Source organism: Tachysurus vachellii, chromosome 2 (assembly GCF_030014155.1).
Source record: "Tachysurus vachellii isolate PV-2020 chromosome 2, HZAU_Pvac_v1, whole genome shotgun sequence".
Classification (NCBI taxonomy): domain Eukaryota; kingdom Metazoa; phylum Chordata; class Actinopteri; order Siluriformes; family Bagridae; genus Tachysurus; species Tachysurus vachellii.
The window spans coordinates 14,799,818-14,824,934 of NC_083461.1; the positions used below are offsets into that span (position 1 = coordinate 14,799,818).

A 25,117-nucleotide genomic window follows, 5' to 3' on the forward strand; every position below is an offset into this window, starting at 1 on the left:
GGTTGAATGTGAGTCTTTGAAGGATCATGGTTCATTGGAAACTTAACATTTTGCAGGCAGGCCTTGTTTTTCCTTTATGTGAACAGAATACAGAGAAAGGCAATAATTGTCTTGCTAATTTGAGGTCAATACTAAAATCATTAGTTTCTTTGGAGTTAGATTGGACTCTTGATTGGTATGGGCATTTGCAAACAGATTAAGACGGACACTGACAGATGATTTCAGAAGTTCATAGAGAGATAACTGACTCATTTGTCTTACCAGTGTTTCCTTTGTCAATGTAATTTAGAGTTTTAGACTTTAAAGTGGTTTTTACTATACAGATTGTTTCAACACAGCTTAACCCCTAAGTAATCTAAGGCTAACAGCGGCGGGAAAAATCCATCTCTCATCCCATCTCTCAGATGAAACTAAAAAGAAAGAATCCTTGAGAAGAACCAAAAATCCCAAGGAGAAGCCCATCCCCCTCTGAATCACACTCAGAATTGAGATATTTTTACATCAAATAGTCTATGTAGTCTATTCTAGCTACCTTACCTTATCCAAGCCATTTATTTTGTTGTGTGACCAAAGATGGCAAAGTATAAATCCTTGGCAAAATAGAAGCTTAAAAATCTTGCTGATTTTGTGGTTTTGCAGAGCTATTGTTGTCTTGTGAAAGCACAGTGGGAAATAGAGAGGAAAAAGCAAAGGAGCCCATGCAAAGAGAGATATCCAGCATGTATCTTAGAAGTAGCTCTTTCTGAACGGCCTATGAATGCTTTTGCTTTTAAGGAGTGATCTTTTACAGTAAGTGAGAGAGAAACCGAAACTTCCACTTACAGCTGTTTGAAGTCACCGAACCTGCTGTGTGGCTGGTAATGGAATTTGGTCTGCCATATCTGTATTTTTCACAGAGAACATTCATTGGTGTCTGTATATAATACTACAAAAGGTGGATCTCTCTCTGCCGGGAGCCCCATCGTCTTTATCATAGATGCACCTACATTATCTCGCTGCTACTGCACCTGCATGGTTATGGGGGAAATGGCACAGCAAATTGTCAACAAGGCTATTTATGGTTGCTTCAGCATCCAGTCTTGTGTGTTTTTTCTTACCCATTTTCCCCCACTTTTGTCCTCTTAATTGTCATTGTTTATTTACACTTACTAACTAGTACTCCACACCTGGGAGGGCGAGGATTAGCTAATACTTCCTCTGTGATGTATAAAACCACAACATATTTTTTGAACTTAATGCATTACTAGCCAGAAATAAGTGCCAACTTCCCTGTTCTATATGAATGGCCTCAAAGCAGCTGTAGTAGGTCAGAGTCTCTCTTTGATTGACAGCTTCCATGGCCACCCAGAGAGCCAGAGTGGACCACTTGTTCTCTTAGACTCCAGGTCATGGATGGTTTTGACATTAATACTTATGATCCCCCAAAAGATAGGATGCTTAGACTGTTTTCTTTCACACAGTTTTGACAGAGATGAGCCAGTAAATCCAGATAATGTGTTTAATTTAGAATACTGCCATGAAAACAAATACAGTGTCACAGAGCAACCCTCATAACGAGAAATCCCAAGACCAATACATCATGTCACATTACACGGTTTGCATTTTTCATAGCTCATTATGTATCCAATGTTTCTTTATTCCACTCTGTTGAGGTCTCTGTTTTTTTTTTTCACTCAGCTGCTACGCCCGTTGTTTGTTTGTGGGTCAGTGCACCTTTATTCACTTAACCCACCAAATGAGCCACAAATCACCCCCTGGAGACTTTATCTGCCATCAAGCATTGTTGTTATATTTTTTTGTCTTTCTATCCTTCTCAAACAATCTATCTTTTGCACACTGGACTATAGAAAATCATCATCAGCCATCATTCTTTATCTTCAGATTGACCATCACAGAGGGCCAGCAGGCTTTTTTAGCACTCAATCTAACTGATATGAGCTCTCTCTGCCCAGCTTTCAGCTTTAGAACAATGCTCAGAACAATGACTAAAACTCTGCGGGTCAGACTCTAGTGAAAGCTCACTGTTTATGTGTGCAGAATGTCAGGTCAAATGTCCCTACCATGTCGTCTGTCAATTTATTTGTTCTGGGAGGTTAAAAGCTGGAAAGAAGAGCTTAGTGGAAAACTTATGAGATCACTCCTGTGTTCATAACCTTCAGCTGATATTCAACTGCAGAATATACTGTATGGAGGAACTTGCTTTTGGAGGAGCTGCAGTCTTGTTGGGGTCTAACTGTGTTTTCAGTGACTCAGACTTCATGACTGCCCATGGCAAAGCCTCTATTTTGGTATCACTAAGTGATAAGTGGCACTTAGGCATGCTTTCAAGTCTTACTAACTAAAAAAAGTGAATCTTGTGAATTTGAAACAATTATGTTTTTGTTTCCATACAATACATGGCAACATGATTTATTGATGTCAGGTCATTGTCTACATTGGCATTACTGGGGCTCCTATCTCCTGATGGCAGTCTCTCCCAAGGGTACTCTGTAGTTGGGATGGGGCAGTATGCATTATATGCCAGTCCAGAAGAACCAATACACAAGTTTAATGATGTCGTGGGTACAGCTGGTGACAGCACCGCAATTACACATGAATATATGTGGCTGTTTGGGTGGGCAATCAGAAGCAGCAGCTGCTTGAACATTCAAGCTGCACTGGCAGCATCAATATGACATCCTGGGCTGCCACCCATGCCTTTTTGTCTTTCAGAGCTTTAAAAGGCATCTGTTTTCTCCACATCACATATTAAATAGCATGACTCTTGAGCAGCAAAATGTACTAAAATAGCAATGCCAGGACATCTACCTTTGTAGAGATGAGGCTTCCAATTTCAAATGAATTCGGTCCCATAATACAGCACAGTATAATGAAATAATTACAAGCTGTCAATAAACAGTGGGCTTTCTCTGTAATTGATCAAATATGTAGTACTCGAGCAGGAGGGAGGATAAGCCATGAGTTTATCAGCTGCTGTTTTACTCCTCTTCTGCAGCCATTGTCTACTGTGTCTAATTCACAGCATGCCATGTTCCTCAAAATGGGCAGAAATCCTGAGAATATCCCTAGTTGTTCAATGTAATTTTATTTAAGCTTTTTTTTTTTTTTTTCAAAGCTACTTTAGAAACAATAGTCTCTATTCATGTAATCCATCTGACCAGTTCTAAGCCCTGATGCTTTTACCAATCTTACTTAATGAATGTTTGAGCAATCTGTTATCTACTGTCATCACTAAGCAACACATAATGTCTATTTAATGTCTATTACATTAATGTGCCTCAGCTAGAATTATATTTATCATTTTAAATCTGTTTTACTACTGCATGAAAATATTCATAATCTCTTGGCATTGATAATTCCTACAATTTATCAACTAACAAATGTTTCCTGTCTGTGTGTTTTATTTCCCCTTTTTATGTCTAGTATATCCATGAAAAATAATCTTTCAACAACCTTGGGAAGCCATGGTCTATTTAAAAACCTTAGCCCACCTCTTTCAGAAAAGCAATTATGTGTGAGGGTTCGCCTTTAATTTAAATGAGATTATGTTACAGTGGCATGAAAAAGGGGTGCTGTTCAGATAAAAAGAACACAAGTGCTCAGTTCTTTATCAGACCCTGAGGTTCTGGGGTTGAGCGAGACTGAGAATGAGCCCTAGCTGCATTTAGAAAGCTAGTCGTCCGTTAACCTGCGCCACTGGAGCAGGCACTCTTAAAGAGGAGACTGCAGGATAGAAAGGAGGAATGAATAACAACTTGTGACCAACAGAGACAATTATGAGCATCCCTTGGGTGTGTGAGACAAACAAAGGCATTTGCAGAGCCTATTTCCACAGGCAATCTGTGCAGGAGTGTAATTCTAATCGAGAGGCAGTGGTAAAGGCTGAGTTGGACTTTTATGCAAGCTATTTAACGGTGTGTGTACATTCTGCCTCCCTCCCCCTGGGCTGACTGGAACAAACCTTTTTTTGTTGTTCAATCATTGTGCTACAGAAATATGTTGCTTTGGCTGATAACACTGAATAGTTTTGTTATGCTGCAAGTGCTCTGAAATGTCTTTGTCAGAAAGTAGGAGAATCTATAAGTATGTGTCTATTATTCTAAATACATTTGATTTTTTTCCCCCACTCACTTATTTCTCTTTTACTCCCTCCAGCAGCAGATGAGCTTGGCATCGAGTTCATGGGTAAGGAAAACGTTTTCTGTAATTACAATTCATCTCACAAAACACATGCACTGTTTCTTCTTCGTAGCAATTTATCATTTTAGTTATCACTTGTTTCACAAGGTTTTCCCATTCTCACACAGCAGTGTTACAAATCAAAGGGTGCCGAGGGTGTACACCTGTGTTGTTTTACCTCCTGACTTTGTCAAGCACCACTCAGCCGTATCGTGTGATTACTATGTGGATGGCTGGCACTCTTCTGAGCAGCAGGGGAGTGCGCGAGCCTACAGTCCTTTCCCCCCCTAGTGAGATTGTTGACAGTAGCATTGTTGAGGATTGCCGGCTACAGACCACATAAAACACAGACTTCATTTGCACAGAATTAATGTGCATCAAAGTGCATGCCTAAACATTAAAACTTCTGACTGCTGCCCTGGTGTTACCATGGAAACACAGGTAGTGGATGTGCTAGGTAATGGGAGGTCAGAGGACCTGCTGTACCTGCAGCTTCTATTTAAGTGTTGCAAGATATGCAGGTGTGTGTACATGATACCTTTGTGTCTCTGTGTAAATATATATTAGGGTGTGTGTGTATGTGTGTTTTTAGTGTCCCAGTTAGTACCTGTTAAGCCCAAAGGTATATCACTTGCCGAGGTTGCACATTGTATAATGTGACTCTTGAGAAAAGAAACACCACACAGCCGATAGGATAAGTGGCTGCCTTAACTGACAAACTGGAGTAGCCACAGATTTTAAGCAGTGTCAACAAACAGGAACCATAAACTGCACTAAAGAGGATTTTTTATAGAAGCTGTTTTCCCCACTTTTCTATCTGTCACTGGCTATCTTCTTCCCCTGTGATAAAAGTCATTTCCATTTTTCTACGCCCGCACTCCCATACGCCCACTGCCCTCTGTCATTTGCTTGACAGCTGAATATATTCCATGAGTGAATCTAGTGAAGTTTTCTATTAGCCTAGGTTCACATGTCTGCTTTAGTACCTCTACTTCAAACATCCTGAAAGTGAGACAGAGGGAGAGACGAGGGGAGGAAAAAGGAGAGAAATGGATATGTATTACTCTCCAGTGATTTTAATCTGGATCTTAAATGAGTCTGGTCACAGCCATTTTATAATATATGTTTCTGTCTGTGTAAGAGAGAAATATGTAGACAGAAAGACAAGATGAGATCTCCTGCATCACAGCTGACTACACAGTTAATACTCTCATCCAGCGCCACTTTCTCCTTTAATAATCACACGCGGGTATGATGAATATTTACTGTATGAACTGCCAGTGATAGAAAGATTAATTATTATTAAGTTGTGATTTAGAATAGTTACGATTAACTAATAATAAACTTCCCACCTCGAACACATTCTTTGAATATTCCACTATGGACCCCTATGAACTGTCAACACATTATCTATAGTGTGTCAACAAATTGTCAAGTGACCATCACCAACAAGACTATCAAAAAAAATACTAAACAATAATTTCAATTTTATGGTTGGTGATTTTAGTGCATAACCTATTCACGCTCTATAAGCCTGAGTTTATTGATTGAGTGATTGTGTTGTGTGTTGCACTGGCACTTCAGGTTGTCTCTATTGACTAGAGTCACAGACTGTGATTAGATGTGTCTTCAACCGAAATACGTTTCTGGGACAGCACCAGGACTGTGTTTCACCTGTGGATGACCCTGCTAAAAATCTTGAACTATCTACAACAAAATTTCTCAAAATTCCCAAATTGTACATTTCAGCTATCCTATAAGGGCATTGGAAAAAATTGTATGTCTGGCATTTACAGTGTTAACTGCACAAACCCATTCACTTCAACTAGATTGCTAATTGTGACAAGGATAGCTATAAAGATGGTAAAAAAAAAAAATCATTTATTGATCAAATGACCAGTTTTAACTTCCCTAGGCTTCCTTCATGATGGTGGAAGTCAGCATCAAGCTTTATTCTCTTAGATGTCAGCTGTTTTATCTATCATGGAACGCGTCCATCTTTCATAAGCAGCCCCCAGTTTTACAAATTTTATTTCATTTGGCATCAGAGTAAACAGAGCAACAGATTGTGCTTTTTGCCCACAAAAATTGTTTCTGCCAATGGGGGCTGTTTAACACTGAATTCTGCTATGCTTGCACAATTTAGCAGTAAAAATGAGGGCATGTCTATAACATAACTGACAGGAGGGATGTAAATACAATGAGGAAATCCAGTACAGAGCTGTTGTTTTTCTCTGTCATATTTTTGTTTTCAGAAATTATGAGTCACTGTGTTCCCCAGATATATGTCATTGTGAAAACAATAAATCTACTGACCAGTGCATTTTTACCCTGAGATCATCAGAGAAATGGGATTATCCACACACATTCATTAGACTACTGTTTTTTTTATCTAAGTGTCAGTGATGGCTTCCTCTGAAAATGTGTATGCGAGAACAACAAAGAGAGAGTGACAGAGACAGCGAAGCAGATAATGAAAGAAGACAAACACATAGCTCATCACTATAGATGGCTTTTTCTATACAAATCATTAGCACAATTTAATTAAAAAAATATCTCTGGATAAACATGCAAAAGTTATATAAGCCAGATGAGGACATATTTTATATATCGCCATTATGTCTAATAATTGATATTATCTTTCTACCATGAAGTACTTGTCCAAACTGCTCAATATTATACTTTCACACACCTGTAATTAATAAATACAGACAAGCAGAGAGTCAATAAGGACCAACACAGAGATGGCAAATTTACACAGCGAATTAACTTTGGACCATTATTGTGTCTGTCTTATCAGAGAGTGGAGAGACCTACCAGAGACAGATCTTGTCAATCTTCAGCATCGCCATGGGGATCAGCTTGCTGGGTTTGGCCTGCATGGCTCTTTACTGCAGGAACAAGTGAGTCATTAACATAAATTACTGAAACCAGAAGTACAAAATTATTAAGAAAACTAAAATTCTTGCTAGTAATACTTCATAGAGTTGAATGACACCTGCATAAACCATAGGATTAGTTCTAAATAAACATTTATAAAATACTCATCAGCAGTCAAAAGGTCTAGTTTCATGCAAGTTGCCTGGGCTTATGTTATATGTTAGAACATTATAAAGAGAGCATGCAGCTCGGTTTACTCACGATAATCAATATGATGATTTCTGACTACTAATTTGCAGTCAGTGTTATGATATTGTCATAACTATTAATAATTCAATTTAATTTTTTTTTGTATAGCACTTTTAACAGTGGACATTTTCGAAAAGCGGGAAAATAAAAAATATTAAATTATGAAATATATATTATTACATTTTATATTTAAACTTATATTTATCCCTAACTGGCAAGAAGAGTCAATTTTGGCAAGTATAAACTCCCTGAGATGACATAAGAAAGAAACTATGAGAGTTACAGCCACAAAAGTGAACCCATCCTCAATAAAAAAAACTTATATACTGTATGAATAAGAAACACACTTTCATGTCGGACCAGAGAACACAGTATACATCATACACTATAAAACATATTGCACATATTTTTAAACCATAGGTATGGAACAGTGTTACAACTTAAGTTCATGTCAATATTATTACTAAGTGCTGAGTGCAGGGAAACACTGTAGAGTATCTTATAGGAGTGCTTTGCTTTGTTCGATTTTCCAGTTAAGCTCACATGGAAAGCTATGGCACATCACCATTATGTTTGTCCAGCATAGAACAAGTACACTAAGCTGCATAGTAAGCCGTTATTATGTTGTAATTATATGAACAAAAATGTCATTTGATTAAAGTGTTACGTCAATTTGACATGAAGATAAAGGCAGCGGGCTGCATGCCAGCAAATTCCTTTTGGAAAAACCCATCCAAACATCCAATCTTGTAGGTTTATTCGCAAAAGTCGCAAAACTGCTATTCAGTGTAAAAATGGAACAAAAATATCATCTATGTGTAATTCCTGAAAATATGTAGATGTGAAAATGCTCCCAGGTGGTCCAGCGGCAGGATCCCGTGCTTTCATTGCCGTGGCCCGGGTTCCATTCCCGGGCAAGGCGCCAACCCAGCCACTGAAGAGTTAAAGCTCAGTGCCGGTCCCGAGCCCGGGTAAAAATGTGAGGGTTGCATCAGGAAGGGAATACAGCGTAAAACCTGTGCCAAATCTAATAAGCAGATTACATGATCCACTGTGGCGACCCCGAACAGGGAGCAGCCGAAGGAAGAAAAAAATGTAGATGTGAAAATATAATTGATGATATACTCACATTACTTGTCATGAGAGTTTGATTATTACTATCAAATTAAGCAGAAACAGACAGACGTCCATGACTGTGAATGTGATATTTGAGCTAACATGACATTTGGTTACAGAAAGTTACAATAATGAAATAACTCATTTTGTCCTCGTTGCTAAAAAAGTAAACAAAAGAAATGTTAACATGGATTTATTAGAAACCACATGATTATAACTGTTTAATATGTTGCAGGAGACAAAGGGGAAAGCCTAGAGCCCACCAGACTGAGATCCGCACTCTGAGGGACTGCAGTCTCATTGCTTCCCGTCTCATGTCCAAATCTAGCCCCAGGATTGATTATGACCTCCAGCATCAAAAGGTGAAATATCTGGGACACTTCACTTCACTAGGAGCATTTGTCTTATTTGTGTTGAAAGACTTGTAATGAGCAATGTGTCACCTTCATTTTCATGAATATCAGCTTATTTTATGTAGATGATGGGAAACCAAGCCACCCATGTGTGACTTTGAGAGAATTCAAAATGCATTCTCTGTATATAACAGTCATGTGTAATGAATACAATTGGCCAGCAGGCAGCTCAGGGAATGATGCCCTCCATGGCTCTCACCATAACCAGTGATCCCTCACACTGACAGAAATAGCAGAGCATATAGCTCTGAGTAAACATCACATCCATTTGATCAGCAGTCTACCTTGCTGCTGCAAAAAAAAGCTTCTCTACAGAGGAACTGTATAGAAATAGAAAGAAAATCTGACATTTCTTTTTTTATTTTTTGCTTCCATGGATATAAGCAATGATTTTCATTTGACCAAAGGATACTGACAGTTCAAGTACAGAACTGAATAAAGAATTCTTAATTTCCTCAGCTTGTACTGTTTTAAGCAGAAATTATAATAATGTTCATAACCTTATATGACACACTCATAAGGCTTTTATGACAACTGATTCATTGCACATTGTTCCTAATGTCCATAACGTAAACCCAAATAGGGTGCAGCCTACATTGATTAAAAGAAATGGTAGATGTTGTCATGCCAATGCTGTCTGCATGGTGTGTGAATTCTGCCTGTGTCAGTTCGTGCACCTGAGCTATATTACTCCAGGTCATATTTCGTCTTAATTAGATATGTGCAGTGCTTGCTACAGCAGCACATATACTAAAATTGGAACGATACAGAGAAGATTAGCATGGCCCCTGGGCAAGGATGACACGCAAAATCGTGAAGCATTACCATATTTGGCACGGTGGCTTAGTGGTTAGCACGTTCGCCTCACCCTCCAGGGTTGGGGGTTCGATTCCCGCCTCCACCTTGTGTGTGTGGAGTTTGCATGTTCTCCCTGTGCCTCGGGGGTTTCCTCCGGGTACTCCGGTTTCCTCCCCCGGTCCAAAGACATGCATGGTAGGTTGATTGGCATCTCTGGAAAAATTGTCCGTAGTGTGTGATTGTGTGAGTGAATGAGAGTGTGTGTGTGCCCTGCGATGGGTTGGCACTCCGTCCAGGGTGTATCCTGCCTTGATGCCCGATGACGCCTGAAATAGGCACAGGCTCCCTGTGACCCGAGGTAGTTCGGATAAGCGGTAGAAAATGAGTGAGAGTGAGTGAGTAGATATGTGCATACGACTGTTTTTTTTAATGTTTGTTTAGTTATTATTTTTGTTTGACAGGGAGTTGTGACGTGAACTGCCCTGGGGCAGATTTTTTTCCTGTAACAGCACATCCCAGAATTTAACAGTGATTACAATTTTTCAATTTATTAATAAATTACCAGTCATACTTTTAATGGTTTGGGCATATTTACTGTTGTGGAAAATTCACAAAACAAGTTCCTTGTAATCATTTATGCTGTATAGCTATAAACAGTTTTTCCTTCAGCAACCTTTTTTTCTCTCTCTTGACCAAAAAAAAAGCATTATCATGCTCTAAAGAAAACGGAGAAGCAAAAAAAAGCCCCTATAAATAGCTAAATATAAATAACACTTGGTGTTTTTTGTTTTTTTTTTTCAAATTGGATCATTTCGCCTTAGATTGTGTGGAACTGATATAACAGAATTACAGAGATCAATAATGTTAGAGCTACACTGTTCTGCAAATTGAGCTGTCATAACATTCTAATATCATTCAGAAAATTGTAAACAACAATGTATAAGTTCACTCAAGCCTCACTTTTTCTTTCAATGGTAAAAGTAGTCTTGAACATGTTATGGCTGGTGATGTTATCATAGCCATGTGTGAGCTGTCATGCAAAATTGCATCTGTAAGTAAAGTGTATCAACAGTAATAAATCTCTACCAGTAGGTCATGAAAATGTATAATATGCTCAAATCCACTAATATAAACTTGAATTGAATAGATTGCACCCAAAGGTCTGCATTTCTGGCCCTGGGTTAACTTTCAATTGGGCGTGAATCTACATTTTCCAAACTCTCCGAAAGTTCCTGCAATTACACCGGTGAGACCGTCAGCTCTGTTCCCGGTAGAGCATTCTCACCCAGCTGAGGATTTGAGAGGGTGGCCAAAAATGATCCAATTTTCCTGCTAGAGAGAATAAAAATGCTAACAGGTCCCTGAGGAGGGACAAGTGTTAGGATGACACACTTTATCAGCTGCAAGGCTTCACACTATTTTCAAGTGAAACCAGTAGCTTTAATGATATTTCACCGGACAAGGGAGGCAAGCGTGTGTCACTTACTAGAATAAGAGCATTATCTGGTAACTCAGATGACTTTAGGGGGCATCTGAGGCTGCATTTTGAATAGTCTCCATGTTCTGGCCTGTTACAAGATAATGGATTTAATTTTGGGGGAGCAAAAAAGAGAATGAAAGAAATTCTTTAGGAATCCATTAATGTAATCTTGTCTGGGATTAGTTCCCGATTCATGCAGAAGGACTGAGAAAGTCGACAGGGAGTGTAATCAGAGAGTGTCTCTCTTAATCTGCTGTTTAAATGTAACATCTAATTAAAGTGGCTCTCCTTTCGCTGAGGGGACATATATCACTGAATGTACTACATTCTGCCTCACTGCTTAGTCTATAATTCACTGTTCAATCTCTGGCACTGAAGAGTCAAGAACATGTGTGCGTGTCTGTGTGTGTGTGTTTGGGTGTGTGGGTGTGTGGGTGTGTGGGTGTGGGGGGGGGGGCAAGTTGGGTTTATGAGTGCAAGAAATTGAAGGATAGATCTATTGAAAGACAGGAGAATGTGGAAGAGAAGTGCTACAAAGCAGAACAGTGTCACAGCAGTAGCATTTAACCTTTAGAAACATATCACCTGTCATCTACTTTCCACAGTGCTGCAAAGCCCATGGGTCATCCCTGACACCAGGCCACAATATAGGATCCAACGATCACAAAGTCTCGTCACCCAAGCAGAGCAGCAGTCTGGTTACAGCAAAAAGTTGCAGGTATTTCCCTGTTTTTCTTCTCCTTTGCTTGCTTTCTTCCTTTCCCAATGCATATACACAAGAATAGAGGAGAATTAATCGACTCCATATGCTCAGACAAGTGTAAAGATAAATAATGTTAAAAGAATTGTTGCGTAAGTGTTGTATATTGCACAAAAATGCATTTCAATATGACATCCAAAAAAAATGATTCAGAACTAACTTATGATTTACACTTGGCAGTAGGCACATGAATTGAATGCATAATTGGCATTCTTCAGCTCGACAGATTGCAAATCATGTATAATTAACTATCCTATGCTCTTCTTGCTTCTTAACAATTAAGCTATGTGATTTTTCAGAGTCATACGCATGCACACTCAAGCACGATTTTAAAACGTGTCTCACGTTTTGTAACGAAAAAAATTTAATTGTATTTGACCAGATTACCTGAGTGTCTTATAATGGCACCTTTGAATTTATTTTAGATAAGTTCTCATTTTAGTTTTATGTCTTATCTTTGTTGTAGTCCTGCTGCAAAACAGACAATATCTAATCATCAACCTGCGTCACGATGGACACCACCCATCTCTAGAGCAGGACACTATCTAACTGGAGGATCGAAGGATTATATTCATAGCTACAAACATCTTCGAGAGGTGGAGTCTACAGATGCTGCATTAGAGTCTCTGAGAAGGTATTCCAATTTCGGTTTCAATTTTATTTCTATAATGCTTTTAACAATAGACATAGTCTTAAAGAAGCTTTACAAATTTTTCAAATGAAATTGATATTTTATATATTTATATAGTAGATATTACTATTCTTTGATTCCTTTTTTTTTGACACTATTTCTTTAAAGTATTACAAATAAGTACAAGGATAAGACATGGCTCTGTGAATAAGACTAAAAGCTAAAAGTTAAGATTGCAAATAAAAATATTTGCAATATGCCTCAATAACATTAAACCCTATGAGTATGAAGTGCTTACACTAGAGATGTTCGACTGCTGTCAACATGATCCAACTTCACAGCGAGTCATAAACTCATCTCACAACCAGCTCTTTTATTTTGCCCTATTTCCATAATTTGTATTCGTAAACCGTGTACTTTGGAGTTTTGCCTTCAAGGGTTTTGAGTAGATCTTCCACATGTCTCAGCACAAAGACACATGCACACACGAGCGAAACTCGGGTCTGTGTCTCAGCAGGAAGATTGTATATTGGTAATTAATAGTATTGTTCAGAATTAAGAACCGATAAACTAATACAATATCTTAGTGAACTGGGGGTAGAGAAAGGAACAAGTAGGCAATCTTACACTGACCTATTTCTAGACTTAACAACCTTAAAACATCAACATCAACCCCTAACCCTCTCCCCCTCCTGTTGCCATGGAGACACCCTCTGGTGTCCCCATGAAAGCAAGGGGGAAAGAGAAAGAAAAGAACAGAGAGAAATAATAAGAGTGATTAGAATAGGAGATAGATTTGACCCTGTTACAGTAGATCCTATTATAACATAGATATTTCAGGAATAGCGTATTTAGATATTTATATGTGTCAATGTGGCAAGTTAAACTGCCACTACCGATGTCCTTTATGAATCAGAACTGATTTATAGCCTGTTATTAGGCTTTAATATCAAATAACAAGACTATGGGTTAGTGTTTCGGGTTATTTTATTAGTCACTATATATATATTTTGAACACAAAGGCTGCATATTTTACCCTCCTATAATATTGTATGTGGATGGCAAGAGTTAGAGGAGTGGGTAATTGGGTCGAGGTCCTGCAGTTGTGCTGCCTTAAAAACCGTGACAGATAAAAAGCAGGCAGGAGTCTCTGGGACTTTACCTGACACAAACTTTGAATAACCTGCTTTGGTCTTTTGGGCACATCCCAGGAACCATGTTCATTATTCCAGGGAGCTGTCCCAGTTTAGAGCTATGTGCTATCTAGGTTCTTCGGGCTGTTGTCGGATAAGGTGTGTAGGGTCTGATAAGGCATCAGAGCATGTAAATTGAATAGCTATCCTTCAAATGAAGTAGTCCAAATGGGTATTCATCAGTTCACAGGCCCAGGTAACAGACGCTCAGGCTTTGATATGAAGGACTTAAATTTCAGATAAGACTTTCATGGGTAGGAAAAAGTCCAGAGTTAATGCTGTCAAAGGAAGGTAGCCTGACTTGTGGATTATGAACAATTACACAGAGATTTTACATTACCACTACCTCAAAGTCAGTGTCCTACCGGGAAGATGATTTGAGAATAAATTATCCACACCATGTTCTCTAAGTCTGAGTGGTTTCTTCAATTGGGTAAGTGAAATATAGTCAAGAAAATGGGAAGAAAAATACTTCATAGCAGTGCTAATCCACAATCTATTATCTCTCTCTAGGTGTAACTCCCAAACTGAAGGTAATCAGTACAGCCGCTCCTTTCTGAATATGCAGACTGAAGCCTTTGCCCATTCCAGAGAAAGGTTGACCCTGGCTGATGTTCCTTGCACTCGTCTGGATCAGGGAACTGCATTTCCTCCTCCTTCTCATCGTGCCTGCTCTGTTCCCATCATCCCCTCTGTTCAAGCATCCAACCCGGAGGACAGAGCAGAGGATCGAAGCACCACAGTGTTGCATTATAAGGATGGAGCCTCTGCTAGCCAACCTATCAATTCAGAGACTGAAGTAGGGTCATTGGCAAATTGCAGCCTGGAATCACATGCACTGGGGAACCAAACCAAACACAAAAGCCTTGTCACTTACACGACAGCTTTGGGACCACGTACAGAGTCTACTAAGGCAAAGACAGTCATCTCTATAACTGTACTGGGATCAGGGAAGGAGCGTGTGCACCAATCCTCCAACTCGACCAAATCCCCTGGAAGACTAGAGCATCAGCAAGTCCAGTCTACTCACAAGGAAAAAGAGGAGCAGGGGGCTGCTGTATACAACTCACCTATAAGGAGAGAAAGAGACTGCCACCTTTCCACTGAGCTTAAGGGTCTGTCCAGTTTCAAAGCCTCTAATAGCTGATTGGATAACTTCAGAGGACTGGAGAATTAAACTAACATTAAAGCAGTGGATTTGGAAAGAATGAAACACTAAAATCCATGAAGGCTCTATTCCTTTGCCCTCACCTCCCTTTTACTGACACGAGACTTACACTCTAAACTCTGTAACTGCATTGTGGACTACAGGAAGAACTTGCTATGACAGAATTCAGAACACTGGATACCTGAATATACAATGTGAATAAATTATGAAATTATATAATGACTGTGGTTGGGATGTTGATTTAAAGAGGCATTAAAAAAGAAAAGAGATTTATATGCCATTATTTAACAAAAATGCTTCTACTTAGAAACCAAATAGTGTGTCATCTCTATGTTGTTTCTCTATTGTAAAAAAAAAAAAGAAAAGAAAAGAAAATATAATAGATGTCTTAATTATATGTATGTCATATATAGGATATATATGACATACAACAGGACAAAAATAAAGATGCAGAATATGATGAACAGGAAGCTTTTCATTTCCAACAGCTCTACCATTCTAAGACATAACCCAATTCAAGTTTGTCTTTTCTCTGTTTTTGCTTGAGGACGTGAAGACGTGAGTTTGGTGCTTTATGAATAAAATCTCTATGTCACCTTGTGATTTGATCAGAGAATGTCTCCACACACTGGCGGGTATTACACAGTGATCAATGCTCTATTTCCTGCCACCCACTCTATGCATGGCAGACAGATATCTGCAGCAATCACTGGCACAAATCTACAAAACGTGCCAATAGGAAGATAGTCAGTCACCAGCGCTGTCTCCATGGCAACAAGGACCCGTGGAGTCAGATAGTCCTCACAAGTTTCCACCAGAGCAGACTGTCAGCAGATTTAATCATTTACTTGTTTATTATCCACAAAAGTAGCTCCCCTAATTAAATCTAAACTCATTATTTAGCATCAGCTATTTTCAAACTGGAAAAAAACAGAGCAAGAAGTTCCTAACTAGCCTAATTTTCTTTCAGGTGAGAATGTTTTTTAGTGGAATTAATCAGCAAAAATATTAAACACTGGTGCTATTGATGTCTCTGCTCATGTTTAGCCTTCTACCAAAAGGTCGAACATGAAAGAAGTTCCCCCTAAAAGCTAGAAAAATGATTTGGCTTGAGCATGAATATTAAAACACGTTACAAACAAAATACAACTGAAATAATGGCTCTGTGTCTGGCATCATTCAGTAAGAACGACATGATATTTCCTCTTCGTGTGGTCTGAGCAGGAACCAATATAATAATCAACCATTATGGAAAACTTTCACATGTAATGTCATGTAATATGCGATCATGCAAAAAATATGCAAAGGTGCATTTTACTTGATGTCCTGAAAATTAAATCAATGTGACATTTTTAAATAACATAATACATGTGAAAAGTAGAACCCTGAATGTGAATAATAAATAAATCATGTGTAAAAAAAAAAAAAAGAAAGAAAGAAAAAAAGAAACATATTCACTATATCTGAAAAGACAGCAGGAAAAGCATGTCACGTAATATTTTCACTCTTTAAAAAACGTGTAAAAAAGCTTGTATATGAGAGAGAGAGAGAGAGAGAGAGAGAGAGAGAGAGAGAGAGAGAGAGAGAGAGAGACAGACAGACAGACAGACAGACAGACAGACAGACAGACAGACAGATATTTATTATGTAATTATTCATGTGACTTTTCTATAAGGGAATTAATTTGGATAAAGATAATTACTTGTTTCACCTTGTTTGGTGTAATAATTTACACTTTTTTTCGACTAATGGTACATAGGATTGTTTTTTTTTTTTCTAGCTCTCCCAGTATTAGCTATTTTTTTACTCCTCAGAAGCATATCTTGTAAAGCTTTTGTCAAAAGACTGTTAGCTGGATGATAATATGATTGACTACATTGTATTGTTGACTGTTCCTAAATTGGACCATCTATTATATCTATAACTATTGACGTAGGCAAGCTGATTCCCCAGGGAGATGGCTAACAGTTTGAGGAATGGAAAGGGCCGAGCCACAGAGACTGGTCAGAAAAGAGCACAGTGCATCACAGGAATTGGGAGAGAATAGACACAATAAGGGCAGGAGAAAGAAGTAAGATGTACTGTATCTGTCACCTGAAATGAGCAGCAGTGTCTCTGTGAAACAGTTCTGCATGTTTAATATACTGAATTAACTGGCTGACCCCCACATCTCCACACCACAGAGCCTGTCAATGCTGGTGCAGGCTGGAATTTCATATAGGCTTGAAGTTCCACTTGAGTGAGACGGACTGGTGCAAAGTATGACAGATAATAGGTCTTACTGAATATAAAGGAATTCTACCAGCTTTAAGATGCACCTTCCATAAAACCTTCAGCAGTGGCAGCTTAGAGGCAGGTGGAACAGAGGCCTATTTATCATTTATGTATATCAGTCATTTAATAAATGTCAATATAACTATCAATATACTAGTCTTCAAAATTATTTTTAGTCTTTTTCAATAATTATACATTTAAAAGAGGTTTAAATACAAATGACGTCTTTAAAGTGAGCAACAATTTGTCTCTTTTTGAAACCCATTAGGTTCTGTTGATTTGCTAAACTTCCTACTTGTGCGGTGATACCACGCACTGCTTTAATAACTGTATTAAATTAAGTTATTAATGTCCCACTTTTATAAAGGTATATCTAAAACTACTCAAAACCAGTAACCTGCATGCTGGATGACTTTCAACTACTTATTTACAAGGATACGAGACAGTACTAGATAGTAGACTATAGAATAATCCAGACTCACAAAAAAAATCGATGGTCATGAGCCACTGCCACCTTAGAGAGTCAGGCAAATATTGCACAATTAATTCACTATTTATTTATTATTTAAAGAAATGAAGTAGTTACATCTGTCATCTGACTTTATAAACATCATTCTACATACATCATACATTCACAAATATGCATTGACTATATTCAGTTGTTCATTTATCGTCAGTTACACTGGGTGCATTGCAAGGGAATTTACCACAGATGGGATACCAGTCAATTGCAGGGCTCCACGCACACACATTCACACCTGAGGCAATTTAGCGCAGCCAGTCGAGCTATCTACATGTTTTTAGACAGTGGGAGGAAACCAGGGAACCCAACAAAATAGGCTATAATGCATTAACTTTAAATTAAATTTTAAACCTCTCATAGCATGTGGAATATGTAATTTATACCAAATGTAATTTTAAACTGAAACAATAGTTAAAAACCCATTACTGTTTTAATAACAAAAGTGTGTCTACGAATATGAGACTGGTGGTCTGGTGCCTTCCATAGCCTTCCATGTCTTTTATAATTCCTCTATTAGCTCATGTAGAGACAAATCGATAAAAACAATGTGATTATTATTATGAACATAATTAGAAAAATTTACACGCAGGTACACTACAGCAGAGCTGAGGTAGGTAGGGATAGCACCATGTATAGCTAAAGAAACAGAAAATTAAATATGGTCTACCTCTCAGTGACATTTTCCAAGAAATCTATAAAGAAATAAATATATTATTTAGAATTTTATAGCTTTTAATAAATACGTTTTTATGTAATAACTGTATTCTGGAATTTACATCACAATTTGAATTAGACAACTTTTCAAAAATGGAAACAATAAATATTATAAAATAATTTAAAAGTTAAATATATAAGTCAATAAATCTGCTAATTAATCAACCAATCTCATTTGAAATATTTCTATCAGATAATCCTGAATGTAACAATGAAATAATTTCTGCATATAATTAAATAATTTCTCTTCTAAGGATCTAAATAACATATAAAATCTAAACCTTTCCCAAAAATACAATATTAATACAATATAATATTAAACTATTTAACACAATCTGTATCTGGCCTACAATGCAATATCAAAGCATATAAAATCACATTAAAAATTCTGATCATATGCTATTTTGAATCATGCCTCTTGCTGTTTGCATCAAAATATTATACAGATATAATAATAATATCAAGCAGAAGAAGAAATAGCAAGCTCATTTTGGGGGGGTTGGGGTTGGTTATTAAGGCAACTGTACATTACTGTAGCCAGTCAATGGTTTAGTAAAATAAAGTGCAGTAGTTCATAAATTGAAAAGATGTGTTATCCTCTAAGTTTAATATCAGAAAGTACTGGGGCAATGTTACAATTCATCTACCTATGTCTGTTCAGATTATCCTATAAATGAAAGTAAATCTGTGATATAAAAGAACGTGTCATGTTTTGTTTGAAACTACACACAGTTTGACACCTGAGTGAAATATCCCTACATTATCCCTATGCAGTGTATTACTTTATTAGCCATAGCAATGGAATGAATAAAGTATTTATAGACTCATTTTACACTGAAAGTACATATAAGTTTAAAAGGTGCACAAAGAACCTACATAATGGATGGAGATGTAATCTAATATCACCCTTATTAACCTCATATTCTGGAAAAAAGAAGCTTCCATCCACACTAATGCTTTAATGTTGAGAATTATTACACCACATCCACATACTGAAAACCAATTTGAAAAAATGAGATGTTCTCCCATCGTAGAATGGGGTAGAAAATATATGTCAACTGTATTTGAATATCACTTTTAACAATGGACACTACTGTATACTGTATATATATCTCTACTAAGCCTGTTGTATTATAGTGGCACTAGAATTGTAATAAGTTATAACATTTAGTATATTTTTATACATTTTTTTTTTATCTTTCTCCCCTTCCCTAGCAATTTTATCATAATAAATTACACAATAAATTAGCAGCTATTTATGGCCTGTCAGATTACACTTCTCTGGAAGTTAAGATCTATAAAACAGATGCACTTCTTATCGCTAGTTCTAAAGCCCCAGTTAAGAAAAATACTATGTTCTTTTTCTCAGATGTGTAATGTAAGATTTTACTAAAAACAATTAAGTTGCAGAAGGTTTAAAATACATTAAGGCACAGTGTTTTGAGTCATCATGACAAGTCTGTATTGCATTACCAACTTGGGCCAATTTTGACTGGAATTATCAACTAGATTCAGATGTCCAATTCACAGAGAGAGTGTTACAAGAACACAACTCACACAGCCAGTTTTTTGTCATTTCTGCCCAGTTGATGATAGTGCTAACTGGATGGCTGAATGCTGGATCTAAGTAATACAAATGTCCAAATATTGAGTATATTGAATACAGATTTTGAGTCCTTCTATGGCACTCACTGTGCTTTCTAAAGCAAAAAAGCAGAAATTTGGTACAGAATCATTTCCTGTTGTTGTGATTTTGAGGCTTTTATAAAGTCAATATTAAAAGTGACTGTGAGTCCTTTTATATTTAAGTGCTTCCCTGCAGGCTGCACAGCCATAAGATGGCCACCTGGACCAACAGCAAGGGCACAAATTACTCCCAATGTAGTGTGAGAGAATGACCCCGCTGGTGCCCCAAAATCACCCAACTGATGGCGGCATACCTGATGGCAGGGTATCTGCCTGGCAGCATACCAATACTGATGGCTTATCCTTTTGTACTTCAATCAGATGCACGTTTCTCTCTCTTTCTCTCTCTCTGTAGCCCACACAGTCATCCTGCCTAATTATACTAATTAACCTCAACACACAAAAAACAACAAAACATCCTGGCCCAGACCGACAGCCGTGCTGAGGTTACAGAGTGGTGCAGAGAGTGGTGTTTAAACGAATCAGACATCATATCTGCTTCAATTAGCAGAAGAACAGGTTGAATCTACCACAGGAAATGGTTGCTGTCTTTCCTTCTCTTCTGAGAATTTGAGAAAGAAATACAAAAGGGTGGCATCTGTATTAAAAGCAAAAATACAAAATAGAACATAATACAGATTCACAGCATCACTTGCTCAAGAACAGATAGTCATCACATGTAGTGTCACCATTTGTAAGAGGGAAAGGATATGTAAGATGAATTATTTAATATTAAGATCAAACAATGATTTGGTCATGACTTTAAGTATCTTTAGACTTTTTAGCATCATCCTTGATTCAAAATGATTTTCTCCTATTAGCATTCATGCCGCATTTCTGTGCTAACTGAAAAGTCATGTGAGATTTAATCCTGTCTTTTGTTAACTTAATTCTTAGATAAACAATCGGAAATGAACTATTCTCGATTATTTATTTATTTTATTTTTTCTTTTGCAAAATATATGAATAAAGTGAGTCGGTGAGTAGGCAATAGGAATAATGTTGATTGAAAGACTGCAGGTTTATGGTCTGATCAAAGGAATCATCACTTACTAAGTGCACCTTTATTAGAGGATTTGTTAATTGCCTATATTTGGCTTTCAAATGTGGTTAATGTTATGCAGCATTCTGTATTTTGTGCTAGGTTACTGTTATATTAGCATAAATCATGTCATCTCTGTAAAAATGTAATGGGTTAAGGTAAAGGAATGGAAATAGTACAATTCATAAAATAGCCTACCACTGAGGTCCCTCAAGGTTGTATACTTATATATTTGGTACTGTCTTTCCTATACTACATACTACGACTACGCTAGGCTAACAGGCAGCGAGGGAGGTGTCACCACCAGCTGTACTGAGGACAGGTAAAAACTCTGACATGCTGAGAAGAGAAGAAAAACAGGGCTTTTTGAAGACATTAAACATTCTGTAATTCACTCAGAATGCAGAAAACAGATGGTAGCTTATTTTCATGTACTTTCAACTGTCAAAAAGTGGATTTGAGGAATGTAAGGTGGAATAAAAAACACAGATTCAGACACACTAAGCCACGAGAACTCTTATGTGTGAATGTGATGCATTTAAAAACATCCACCTGACATCAGTCTTCCATTTGTCTTATTTCATATGTAATATAAAGTTATTTGTCTATATCCACTTCCTTTCATGTCCCTTCCTTTATGTAAAACCATATATTTCATATGATGTTTTCTCTTCAAATATCCCCAAACCCCTTCTTTAAATGAAAGAAAGTATATAATCTGACACTTGGACACCCTTGAAGAATTAGAAGGTTAAGGGCAAAAGGACAGTAGCTCTGGTAGCCCTCTGGCTTCAGGCTCACCTCCCATCAGCTCACATGAGCAGGTCTTTAATCACTAGACTACCACAACTACCATTTGCTCACAGGGAGGTCTACAGAGCCAGTTCCATAGAGCCACAGGCAGGCTCTGCCAATCTTGGAAGCCACGATTATGTGCTGAGAAAAGGCACAAAGCAAAAAAAATAAAAAATCCACCTTCCACTTCACCTGTAGATGACAACACTATGAGCAGATGAGCAGCCCCTAGTGGTCAAAATTGTTTGTGATGACCTTAATCAAGATTAGCTGTGATTCAACAGCAGTTCCTAGTGGTGGTGAGGAGATCTGAAGAAACAGATGTGAAAGCCACATGAATCTGGCACAGCTTTGCTGATAGTTTTGGAAACAAGGTGATGGAAAAGTCATTACTAAATGTACCAAATTTTGGAGTAAGGTTTAACAAATGTGTAGGTGAGTAGAACCACTGACTGACTGTACTGTATAAGCCTGTGTCATCTACATTCTCACTTCTATATTTAACTCAACTCATTCATTCATTCATTTTCTACCGCTTATCCGAACTACCTCGGGTCACGGGGAGCCTGTGCCTATCTCAGGCATCATCGGGCATCAAGGCAGGATACACCCTGGACGGAGTGCCAACCCATCGCAGGGCACACACACACTCTCATTCACTCATGCAATCACACACTAGGGACAATTTTCCAGAGATGCCAATCAACCTACCATGCATGTCTTTGGACCGGGGGAGGAAACCGGAGTACCCGGAGGAAACCCCCGAGGCACAGGGAGAACATGCAAACTCCACACCCACAAGGTGGAGGCGGGAATTGAACCCCGACCCTGGAGGTGTGAGGCGAACGTGCTAACCACTAAGCCACCGTGCCCCCCATTTAACTCAACTATTATAAATAAATAAATAAATAAAGATCAAGATTACACAAAGATTACTTCATGTATTTAGGATTAAGGATTAAGGTGTGCACTGCCCATACTCTTAAACTTGGATCAGGCTTGGATCCTGATTCTGAAAATGGACCAATCACCATGACTCTAAGCAGCATTTATCAGTATTATAGCATTTGATTTTTACTATCTATTAAGACCTAAAAAAGAAGACAATATTAGTATGTAGTTTATTGTAAAATGATTGAAATTTGATTGTAAAAAGTATAGTTATTATAATACTAGCATCAGCCTTAACAATAATTCTAGAACATTTACGCATCGTTATTCATAAACCTTTGCCATACAGATATCTCCTTAGACTTTGTTGAATCTTCACATGAGTTTTGACCGTCTGCCTCCTTGCAGTATCCAAATCTATTTTTACTGAATTATTAATTAGCCTAATTTTATGTGTAACCAGAGACCAGGGTTTTTTTTTTCTAATGGAACAAGTAGGTAATAGATGCATAAGGCTTTTAAGAGATTTCTAAACTTAAGCAAATGTAAAATATAGATTGTGCTGCACAGTGAAAGAGGCCAAAAGAATTACTTAGTTTTGATGTCTGTTTAAATTCACCTACTATGAATTAACCCTGCTGTTGTTAACAGTGTAGCCTTTGAAAGACTTGACAGGCTTTTGTTTTTGATTAATTACATTTGATAATGAGTCTCACTGTTAGACATGATTATTACATCAGTGGGATAATTAGTGTTTATTTTGGAGTTGGCATTATGAATTATGTAAATTAACAAACAAAGAAACCCACCTTTCCAACAGCATCGTAGAGGGTAAAGAATAAAACATTAAATAGGTCAGTGTAATTGATGTACTTACTTGTTGTATGCTTGAAAATATTGTGTTTTTTTAGTCCTAGATTTATATGTTCTTGTACTGAGCTTAGGTTTTAACCCATTCTCTTCATTTTAAACATTTTTGAGTGGCAGTTACAGTTAGAACAGATTAGAAATAATAGAAATACTATTTTAAAAAAAAAAGAACAAAGAGACACCAGCTTACATAAATGGTTGCAAGTATAATTTGTCTTGTTCTATTTATAATATGCAACTGTCTAGACCATGGCTTCTAATAAGGTTGTGTGTGTGTGTGTGCATGTGCACTTGTGTGTTTTTCTGTGTCCTGGCTCCTTGGATGGTGGTGTGAGAGATGTAAAAGGTAACACAAGACAAATAGACAGAACGGTACATTGCAAGTCATCGGGTCTCTATGCACAGCAGATACAATGAAACAAAGCTTTCCACTGTAGATAGAATGTAGTTATAAAAGGACTTAGAAGATGTCAAAACACAAGAATGAGCATGCGTGAAATAAAACAAGCATTAAAAAATGCAATATATCAATTACATAGCCATTAATGAATACAAAACAATAAAGACAACAATTAGAAAGCGGTTACTGGCGATTAGGGGTGTAGGGAGCATTAAGACATAATGAGACGTGAGGGACTGATGTTCTCAAAGCTCAAGGGCTACCTGGAGAGCGGAGCAAGGGGGAGGAGAGTTAACACCATCTGCTACAGTGCTACAGCAACATGAGACGCACAGATAAAGTTGCACTATGGAAAGGAGGGGAGAAAGGGACAGGTCAGGTAACACACAAACATATGCATGAACTCTCTCTTTATCTCTCTCTCTCTTTCTCTCTCTTTTGTATTATTATAAAACCAAAGTGACAACATTTTTACATCAGACAGGAATCCCACAACATGGTGACAGCAAACAGATGTATGTATACACGTTTTGGGAAAATGTCTTAAAACTGTCAGGCACAGACTCTGATGTCAGGGACACCTGTCTGTAGGGTCACTGCAGGAGACAGAAAGAGAGAGTTTGTGTGTATGTGTGTGTGTGTGTGGGGGGAGAGAGAGAGAGAGAGAGAGAGAGAGAGAGAGAGAGAGATAGAGAGAGAATCAGGTAGAGGGGTGAAATTAAAACCCTTAGGGAAGCTACGCAATGAAGCAAAACCAGGAGAAAGAGAGCAAGTAGCAGAAAAAAGAGGCTGCAAGACGCTAGAGGAAGAAAAAGAGGACAATTGTAGAAAAAGAGTGCATGGGAAAGAAAGTTCTAGAAATGCTAGGGCTGCTGGTAGGAATGTGGCTTTTAAGTGATATATATTTACTCCATGTTAAACAGAGCACACCCTGGGCCTTCCTTGCCATTTAAAACCTACAGTATAGTCTTCCTCTCCCTGGGGAAGCCTTCTTCAATCAAGACTTGAACCACAAGGAAAAGGATTACGAGTGTGATAACTACACAGCCGTCAAG

At 37.8% G+C, this 25,117-nt stretch overlaps 1 protein-coding gene and 1 non-coding gene across 3 annotated transcripts in view; both read left to right on the forward strand.

The window, feature by feature from the left end:
* Positions 1–15,129, forward strand: part of nrg3b (neuregulin 3b) — a 122,107-nt gene extending 106,978 nt beyond the window's left edge. The window contains exons 4-9 of one of the 2 annotated variants that reach the window (XM_060890220.1): positions 4,156–4,185; positions 6,980–7,082; positions 8,660–8,786; positions 11,721–11,833; positions 12,342–12,509; positions 14,213–15,129. In XM_060890220.1, coding sequence (XP_060746203.1) covers positions 4,156–4,185; positions 6,980–7,082; positions 8,660–8,786; positions 11,721–11,833; positions 12,342–12,509; positions 14,213–14,846 — 1,175 coding nt within the window. In that variant the 3' untranslated portion in view covers positions 14,847–15,129. The remainder of the gene's footprint in view (positions 1–4,155; positions 4,186–6,979; positions 7,083–8,659; positions 8,787–11,720; positions 11,834–12,341; positions 12,510–14,212) is intronic. The other variant, XM_060890230.1, reaches the window with a different exon arrangement.
* Positions 9,564–9,670, forward strand: LOC132842063 (U6 spliceosomal RNA). The gene has a single exon (XR_009647989.1). It is a non-coding gene; the product is annotated as a U6 spliceosomal RNA (small nuclear RNA).
* Positions 15,130–25,117: the final 9,988 nt, after the last annotated feature.